Raw genomic sequence first — 9,766 nt, 5'->3', positions numbered from 1 at the left:
TTTCTGGAACTATATGATAGCTGTTTAGTATATTGGCTGACACACTTTTTGCCAAAGAGCTTACTAAAAGTGAGGCCTTAGCTTTATCTTTTAACCCAATTAAGTTATTACCTAACCATTCTAAATGAAGACAAAAGAATGTTTTGCAAGCAGCAAGATATAAGTCATATACCAAATTATTATTGGGAAGACATTGCATTCATGAAATTATACTACGATGCTCAATAGTGATCAAGTGCATTCATAACCGAGAATTGCGGCGATCCGGATCAATGTACATCCTGCAGGAGAGCACTCTGATCACCAGCTATGTACGATTGTCCAGGTCGTACGTAATGACCTTTCGATTAGCAAACCCAAGGATTGGGAATAAGACTACCCGGACCCAGGGACGCACCCCCACATGGGACCCCACGTCTGGCCTGATCTCCATGTGAGTTTCAGGCTACGCCCCTGCCAATCTCTAGCATGTCAAGCATGGGTACAAAATATTCCCGATCAGAGAGTCTACTAACCTACCGGGCTTTACTGGTCCCATACCCAGTAAGTAATCAGGTGTCATTCACTTGATCAAAGGTTAAGACAACGATCAGGCCTTAACCAGATTAAACTAGTAGACAGAACTAACCTCTCTAGCTTCTGCCTGCCTTTCAACTTTCCAAGCTACTTTCCATGATTAGCATGTATGACCCAACGTTCCACCATAAGGTTTGGTAAACAAGTTACTTTAAGCATCTAAGCATTTCTAAACTTGGGTTACTTACTAACTGTTTGAACAAGTGGCAAAGATGTCCTTAAAACAAGGTATGATTATGTACAAGAATGGGTTTCAATCAACTCCTAGACATAGTTCATTCATATAGAAATTAACCAATAATTGGACACATGAAATAATAATTCCAAAGTAGATAAGTATAAATGCACCGGGGCTTGCCTTGTTCTATAAAAATGTTAGCACTGTCCGACGGATTGGCTTCGCAGGGGATCAACTCAATGATCTCTTCAACCTCCGGAGATCCTTCTGATAATTCCAAGAAATCCTCTTCAGGTGCTTCGGTGTCTATGATATAGCATATGCATGGGTTAGTGATGCAACTTTTTGAATACAAGACTATACAACTTTCCTTCATGATAAAGTTGCAAGCCAACAAGTGACTACACAATTTATCATGATAAAGCTGCAAGCCAACACACACAAAACCCCAAAAGATTAACCCACCACTTTTATTTTCTTTACTAACCCTACCTTAGGCTTTTTCTTTTATTTTTAGAAAATATTATAATTATTTTCTAGTCTCAAAACCTAATTTCCTATGAGTTAATAATAGTTTGTAATTATGAAAACATTATTCCATATTTTATGCATTTAATAAAGGTTAAGTATTTATTTAAATACCTTAATGAAAAGGCATTAAACAAATACCTAAATTTTTATTATTTTTCCTAGGGTATAAAAATTTTAATGCATAAAGGAAAATAAAACAATCCTAACAAAATTGGTTTCACTAATTTTGGACACCCCTAGAAATTTCTGTGATTTAAATGGTGATAGATGAATTAAAGCTATTATTCTAACAAAAGAAAATCTAAATTTGTCCCAAAACTCCAAGCCTTACTTTTCTTACTCACCCCCTTCCTACCCCCTCTCTCTTGCGCTGGGCCCGCAGCTCGGATCCACCTTCTTCTCCTATTCCCTCTACCCGCCGGCCTTTTCTCCTCTGCCGGGCTCACTGGGCCGATTCTCTTTCCTTTCCTCTCTCTTAATCCGGTTCCGGCCCAACGGCCCAGCTATCCTTTTTCTTTTTCTTTCCGTGGCACCGGCCTGCCTCACCGGCCCATCGGCCTGCTGGACCCCCGGCCCATCACACTCCTGCTGCGCCCCGGCCGGTCTTCCTTTTCCCCCCTCCCTCCTCCTACTGACGGGCGGGCCCCCGGTGCCAGCACCGTCTTCCTCCGCGTGCCAAAACCGAGCGCGACAGGGGGCGGCGCGGCTCGCCGGCCGGCACCCCACCGGCGACGGGGCTGCGCTGGGGAAGCATCCCCATGCCATAGCGCACCCGTGCGCGGCGGCAGCTCCCCGGAAGGTGGCCGGAGCTCCCCACTCCACGGCGGCGGGCGGCGGGACTGACTACCGGCCGTGACCAAGCACGACGATGGCATAACTCACCTCTCCGACTACCCCTACAGCTTCCTAGTACCCCAGGCGCTTACCTACGGCTTACCACAAAGAAGAAAGACAACGGCAAGGTGATGCTCACCGTGAGCAGGAGGTCTTGCGGCGGCGGTTATGGGCTTGCCGGCGGAGAAGCTGGACAACAAGCTGCCACGGTTGTAGGCGAGGTACTAGCAGAGGTGTGGGCGAGAGGAATCGATGGGGAGGCGTTGTGGCAGTGGAATTTTCGGTCGGCGGCGCTGGCTTGACAGAGAGCGACGGGTGGCGGTGAAAAATAGGGCGGTAAGAAACGGCGGCGGGAGCGGTAGTTATTCGAAGGACTTACCGTGCGCATGGGCGCTACCGTGACCTAGTGCTAGGCTTGTGTGGTGAAGAGGTGGCCTCAGGTGTTGAGCTGGCAGACGGGCGAGAAATTCAGAAGACACCAAGAAATTCAGAAGATTTTGCATCCAACGGTCCACAAGTTGCTTAAGCAAAGTTGAAGATAAACTTGGACTCTTTGATTTATATTTAAACTTCCTCCCGAGATAAACATCCTAAGGCTGCCAATTTTGAATCCCTTTTTCGGTTCAACTGGAATGCCCTGACATTTTTGAATTCAGTTCGACAGTCATTGCACATGGCCATTACCCTTCTGTTAATTCAATTCCAGTGGCCCAAGCTCATTCTTTTTAGTCCAACTACTAACCATTCGTGCTCTACAACTATCAAAGATCCCATTTTGCTCATAAACACTTATACCCTTTGCACTACATCCTTCTGAATTTCGCTCCAAACTCAGCTACTGATTGCTGTTTTCAGACTTAGACAAAGTTCAGTTCAGCAGCTAAGTTAACCGTGGCAAAGTGCTAACTTTGGGCCTCAATTTGAATTTGATCCCTTTACTGTTCTTCACTAAAAACACTCTAATATACTTGTCCAAAGTTCATACTTCATCTTTGTATAGTTGCTTTGGTACACTTATTTGGAAAATTTGGCAGAAATCAATTTTCAAAATGGATACTTGCATTGTTTTTCTGAAACTCTATTTTCGGACAGTGAATAGTATCCTCCTGGTTTTATTTTTCAATTGCATTTCTTGAGATGTTTAGGACTAGGTTTAGTCTCCAATCTTGATCCTTGAAGTTCTAAACACTCTCAAGCCTTCATTTCATATTTTTACCAAATTTTTCTAAATTTAGATTCAAAAATCCAAATTTTGGTCAAATTTGACTTGAATTTGACTTTTATTCAATTTCTTCCCTTTTTCTCCATAATTCACCTTTAACTTTTCTTAATCACCTTTGATGACTGAAACACCAGGTGTTACAATGGGGATGGATGGCGCGCGGGGAGGATGTAGAGGCACTGGCGCCCTGCGCGTCGAGGGGATTTGGAGGCCATGCGGGCAGGGGCGAGGAAATCTGGGTGGCGACTGTGGAAATTTGGGCGGCGGCGGTGGAAATTTGGGTGGGCGAGCATAGCAGTGTTGTTTTAGCCTAGAGAGAGGGGCGGGGATAGTGGCGGCTCGGGGTTTTGGGAGGCAGGCTAGGGTTTGTTTTTGCTGGGCCAGGGAAATTTTACGCGCGAGCAGAGGGTGAGTGTGGGAACAGGCTAGGCCGATTTGCCGACTGACCTCTTGAGCCCAACATAATGAATGCTGACTGTACATGTATACTCCCTCCGTATAGGAAAAGGAAGTCGTTTTGGACAGCGACACGGTCTCCAAAGCATTACTTTGACTCCTTATTTTTATAAAAATATTTATCCAAAAGTGATATATGTATATTTTTATGAAAGTATTTTTCAAGACAAATCTATTTATATGGCTTTCACATTTTCAAACTCAACAACTTAAAAATTATTCATGATTTATATTTCCAATGTTTGACCCAAACCTTGTCCAAAACGACTTTCTTTTCCTATACGGAGGGAGTATATATTTACCCACGGATAGTTACTCAGTATACCTCGAATTAGCCACGGATAGGGATGGTAATGGATCATGACCCTTATGTCTCCTTCACAATCCAACTTAGATTATCTATTTTTTAGTCAAAATCATATTAATTTATGACCTGATTTTTATTAAGCCCGATCCTTAAATTTGCTACGCTAAATTAGGGGACCCTTTACCACCCACGGATGGTTCATCGTAATCTTTTACCAACGTAACCAATGTTTTGTAACAATCTTTGCCGACTGAGGTCAGACAGGAATTTAGGGTTGTGGTATAGTGAGTTTTTATTAACTTTGATAGCGTTCATGCATAACAATAAGCAGCCATTAATTACATCCCACTAGCATAGATCATACAAGCCACCATATGAGTATTATTATATTAAAGGCTTGATTGCATAACACCATTCGTCCTAATAATAAATATATGACGATTGGAGAGGGGGAAATAATGAACTAATATTTCTATCTGTCCATCCCAACACGAATGGATTATTAAATTACCGGCAAATTAAAGTCGTTGTTATGAATTATTCTCGATTCAAACAAGGTCGGTCTTAGAGTGGCCGATTCAGTATCCAGCGGCTGAACATGGCAAAACACTTCTCAGGCTCGTACTCAGGTGCCGTGTGCCCACCACCCTGCAATCCCAATCCACACATTTCCATTTCCGATCCGTTAATGCAACATTAGTAGCAATAGTAATAAGCTCTCTGATGAACGTAAATTAAGATGGCGTCAATTGATCGAGTGTGCATGCATGCTCATTGTACCTTGATGGTCGCAAATGTCATGCTGTTTGAGTAACTTATCGTGAACCTGCAAATTGAGAACGGAACAATGAATGAATCATCTACAAATTAAAGGACAGCAAAATTAAGCAAGAAACGGAGGACGTAGAGAGACCCACGCACCCAGCTGCCTGCCCATCAAGATGCCAAGCCCTCCAGTCATCGACGACGGAGAAGTTGAGGGACCTGACCCACGCCTGCGTGCCCAGGTGTGGCACCACTGGGTCATGGTCGCCGCTGCAGCCATACATGTCATGCCATTCCATGCCATGAGAGACAGTCTTATCAAACAAACCCGTTCCTCATTCCAAAAATGGTGGTACCTGTATACCAAGGCACGGTAACCTCTGGACGTGACGTTCCTGTGGTACTTGATGGCACTCTTGATGTCGATCGCGTATGGAAGCTCTCCCACATCGCGGCATCTGACCCACTCATCGACAGTTCCCTGAACAATTTGATTTAATTAGCTCAACTTGCTATTGTCGGTGCGACAAGCAGTAAATCGAATGAAATTTACCAATGGGAATTAATGTAACCTCAGAATTGAATAGTGACTAGCTAGATATGGTAGCTCACCTCCTTGATCCCAAGAGCATCTCGGGTGCGCCTATCGTTTGCCCAAAAGTAGGATAGGTAGTAACGGTAAGTCTGCACATGTAAGAATAATCATCGCATATAGAATCACTGATCTCTCCGTGTGTTCCTTACTGCTGCACTGATCAGAGGTGTTTAATTTTACCCAATGCAAGTCGACTTACAAAGCAATGAAATGGAGGACGAGCAGGTGGATGGTTTAGCTGCCCCACTCCAATTTCCTCCCGTAGGATCTTTCTATCATCTGAAGAGATGTTTACATTTGTTACAGGGGACGCAGAAACACACCTGTCCAGCAGAACATGGCCCTTGCCAACTTCCGAGATGAGCTACACGTAAAGCAGTACAGGAAGCTAGTCATCTCTCAAACCATTGAGAATTGGCAACAAATAAAATCAACTGAAGCATATATATATATATATATATATATATATATATATATATATAGAGAGAGAGAGAGAGAGAGAGATGAACATTACATATCATAGAAATTCACATGTACATCAAAGAAGTGTTCCATACATTATGGACAGTATCCATAGCCTGGGTACACAGCACATTTGCAGGATCAGTGTGTTCTTCTCCTTGGCAATGCTCCAATATCGTCTACATACATACAAAAGAACATGGCATAAGAAAAATAAAATTATGCATATATAGTCAGAGAGAAACACCACTGACACTAGGACAGCAGAAGTGTATGAAGATGGTCAATATGTATTATTAGATGAGAATTATTAATTACCTCATACAATTGATCTGATACTAAACCAAATCCATGAGCAAACGGCACTTTAGAGCTAGAATCAACACTGTCGCCTGTCACTGGGTTGCCCACTAGATAGCCCTAAGAAGAGACAGAACAAACATATATAAGGCCATGCGAATGAGTAGAATAACTTAACATCCCAATGGAAAAAAAATAAATTGCGTATAGGTTTTTTTTAAGGAAACGGAGAAGTCTCCGGAAATTACATATAGGTAGCCTCATCAATTTTAGGAAAAAAAATGTGACGAATACCTTGAGATTAGGAACAGTCTTCATTCCTGCTTCAATACCTGAAGAGGATCTAGCTAATCAGTACATCAATGTTTCCCACAAAGAGATGTGTCAATCGATGTGAATGTATGAACAATTATTCTAGACCAAGGTTGTCTATCATATATAGCAATAATCATGCAATAAATACCTTCTGAGATTATCTGCGCAAGGAATGGTACAATTTTACCGGCATATGAGTCTCCACCGACGTAGAAAGGATTTGCAAGGTACTCAGGATGGTCATTGAACCACTTGACGTCGATTGAACGAATATACAACACAGGAATTGAGAATCAATTAGTATTAGTTTGCATGATTAATTGGTTGCGCCACAATGTATGTGCTAACTAGATTAAAGATAAGTAAGCATGGCTGCTGTGGTACCTTGAGTAGAAACTCATGCAACTGTAACGAGGATGAGATGTCTCCACTATCATAGCCTTTGGGTTCTCTAGAGAAGGAAAACCCGGCCCCAACCGGCGAATCAACAAAAAGAATATGCGACACCTGCATGCAGATTGAGTGGCATGCGAAACACGGCGACCTAGCTAGTTTAGTGGCCAGTGCCGATAAGATTTGGAACGAGATAAATACATTGTATTTCAAATAGATTTACATAGTGATCATTAATTTTGCAACAACATGAAGCAATAATCCTAGTGCTAAGGTGAAAAGAGGTGTCTGTGGGTGGGTCCCGAGAGGCTTAGAATGATACTTCTTAATGTTGTAGCTTTTTAATTTGAAATATGATTGAGGCCCAGGCGATGATTATTAAAATAGAGATATAAGAATGGCCAAAATCATAAAAAGTGTAACTTAGGGTGTATGTTGTCTCCCCTATCTGAGTTTCATCTCAGAGACAACATTTTGCAGCGTTGTTACATCCTCAATTGTTTAACCTTGTACTAATACCTAATAGTAATGTCATAATATTATGAAAAATAGTATAATTTTTATGTATGCACATATATTTGTAAAAATGAAAGTATTTATGAGATGAAAAATATTTGTAAAGAGTTTAAATATACCGATGGTCAAAATCTCCACATGTGTAAGTAGATTAGAGAGAGTATGGGCCTGTTTGGTTTGAGTTGCTTATTAAGCAACTTAAAGTTGCTTATTTGGAGTTGCTTATTTTTAGTCTAGTTGTTTGGATACCCTTACTTATGAGCATTGAATGAGGTGGACATTGTCATATTTGCCCCTAGCTGTTTGGAGAGAGAGAGAGGAGTAGAGTGCATTGAATGAGGGTAGGAGGTGTAAAGTACACCTTTTAGTCCCCATAAGTCCCCATAAGCAACTCTTGTGCTGCTTATTTGCTTATTATAAGCAGCCCCATAAGCAACCCAAATAAGCAAGGGTGATTGGTTTCATAAGCAAATAAGTTTCTTATTTTAAGTTGCTGATGCATACGCAACTCAAACCAATCAGATCCTATACCGATGAGCTCCCTCCTACCACATTATCCCATACTTTTTTTCTTGAAAGACGCATCACAGTAAATACTTGATGCAACTTACGATGACCGTCAATCGGTGTTTAATATTTATTTTAGAACGTAAAATCCATATGTAGATTTCATTAAATCGTATCCTTATGATCGCATACATTTATTAGAAAATATTGTGGTCAAATCGAGTTGCATCATCCCAGACACCGAAAAATACACCACATTAAGAGGTGTTTGGATACCGGGTGCTAAAGTTTAGCACCTGTCACATCGGATATTTGATGCTAATTAAGAATATTAAATATAGGTTAATTACAAAACTAATTACACAGATGGAGTCTAATTCGCGAGACGAATCTATTAAACCTAATTAGTCCATGATTTGACAATGTGGTCCTACAGTAACTATTTGCTAATGATGGATTAATTAGGCTTAATAGATTCACCTCGTGAATTAGCATAGGGGTTCTGCAATTAGTTTTATAATTAGCTCATATTTAGTCCTCCTAATTAGCATCCGAATATCTGATGTGACACTGCTAATGTTTAGCCCCCAACATCCAAACACCCCCTAAGTCTGGTTTTTTCGCTCGAGTGTCCGAAACTCCTGTCAATCTTTTAGCTACTGGGAACTCCTAATAATTGCTAATGGGGTGTTTGGGAGACAGGAGCTAAGCTTTAGCCCTGTCACATTGGATGTTCGGATGCTAATTAGGACGACTAAATATGAACTAATTACAAAACTAATAGCAGAACCCCTAGGCTAAATCACGAGACGAATCTATTAAGCCTAATTAATCCATCATAAGCGAATGGTTACTGTAGCACCACATTATCAAATCATAGACTAATTAGGCTTAATAGATTCGTCTCGCGATTTAGCCTAGGGGTTGTGCAATTAGTTTTGTAATTAACCAATATTTAATACTCTTCCAAACATCCGATGTGATAGAGGCTAAATTTTAGCCCCGGTGTGACGGTACACCGGAGAAGGGGAAGTATATACAGTACAAGGATGGATGACGAGAGATTGACCTTTGTCCACGAGTTCGTGTTGTAGTGCAGCCGCGGCAAGGTGCCGTCGTAGGGCTCCAGGACGAACCTCACCGGACCTGCATCGCCGTCGCACGTGTCACCAACGTATGTCCACGTGGAAGAAGTGCAAATATACACATATACCTATCTCGTAGGCGAGGCCGCTGAGGACGGAGCAGCGGCGGCCGCCGGTGAGCCAGAGGACGAAAGGGGCGGCGGCGGGCTCGGACTCGGCCTGGACGAAGTAGTAGAAGAGGTTGGCGCCGTTGTCATTGGCCTCGCCCACCTCCACGTACCCCGTCTCGAGGTGGAAGGGGAGGCGGCCGTCGAAGCCGGGGAGGCTGGTCACCACCCGACCGGCGCCGGAGCCGGAGGCGGCGAAGGCGATGATGAGCAGGAAGCAGAGGAGGAGGAAGCAGCGAGAGCAGGGGAGGCGAGGCGGCCATGCCATCTTCCTCGGCACCGCCATGTGAGCTCTATCTAAGATATCGAGCTGCTCGCCTGCCCCTCCATGGCCTCAGTGCCTCAGTGGACAAGGAAGAGACGGCTGGATAGAGACTGACGACAGGAAGAGACGACAGCAGCCATCAGCCTTGGCTCTGACAATGGGTCATTCTCAGCCAGCAGGTATTCGTATCCACACATTCGAGACAAAAATGTTGCTAACAAAAGCTAGGGCCGTGTTTAGTTGGGGAATTTGGGAGGTGCCAAATTACTGTTACAGCACTGTAGCACACTGT

At 42.9% G+C, this 9,766-nt stretch overlaps 1 protein-coding gene across 2 annotated transcripts; it reads right to left on the bottom strand.

The window, feature by feature from the left end:
- Positions 1-4,460: 4,460 nt before the first annotated feature.
- LOC117846090 (serine carboxypeptidase-like 7) lies at positions 4,461-9,640 on the bottom strand. Of its 2 annotated transcripts, none has more exons than XM_034727191.2 (13): positions 9,171-9,640; positions 9,027-9,103; positions 6,926-7,048; positions 6,690-6,792; positions 6,521-6,573; positions 6,245-6,346; positions 6,022-6,105; positions 5,664-5,828; positions 5,482-5,553; positions 5,226-5,350; positions 5,026-5,139; positions 4,885-4,930; positions 4,461-4,752 (listed from the first exon to the last, which is right to left on the bottom strand). In XM_034727191.2, the coding sequence occupies exons 1-13, from the start codon at positions 9,493-9,495 to the stop codon at positions 4,669-4,671; spliced, it is 1,473 nt and encodes a 490-aa protein (XP_034583082.1). In that variant the 5' UTR covers positions 9,496-9,640; the 3' UTR covers positions 4,461-4,668. The 2 variants fall into 2 exon arrangements, with proteins under 2 accessions (XP_034583082.1, XP_034583083.1); XM_034727192.2 differs by having other exon boundaries at positions 6,521-6,558; positions 9,171-9,636.
- Positions 9,641-9,766: the final 126 nt, after the last annotated feature.

This window comes from Setaria viridis, chromosome 2 (genome assembly GCF_005286985.2).
Source record: "Setaria viridis chromosome 2, Setaria_viridis_v4.0, whole genome shotgun sequence".
NCBI lineage: Eukaryota > Viridiplantae > Streptophyta > Magnoliopsida > Poales > Poaceae > Setaria > Setaria viridis.
The sequence above is the reverse complement of the archived record's forward strand: the minus strand, read 5'-3'. Positions and strand labels throughout refer to the sequence as shown.

Coding starts and splice junctions, on each gene's coding strand:
- LOC117846090 (XM_034727191.2), bottom strand. CDS start 9,495: ATGGCGGTGCCGAGGAAGATGGCATGGCCGCCTCGCCTCCCCTGCTCT. Junction 7,049..9,026: donor ACACGAACTCGTGGACAAAG/GTCAATCTCTCG, acceptor ATCTGCATGCAG/GTGTCGCATATTCTTTTTGT. Junction 5,554..5,663: donor GTCCTCCATTTCATTGCTTT/GTAAGTCGACTT, acceptor TTACATGTGCAG/ACTTACCGTTACTACCTATC.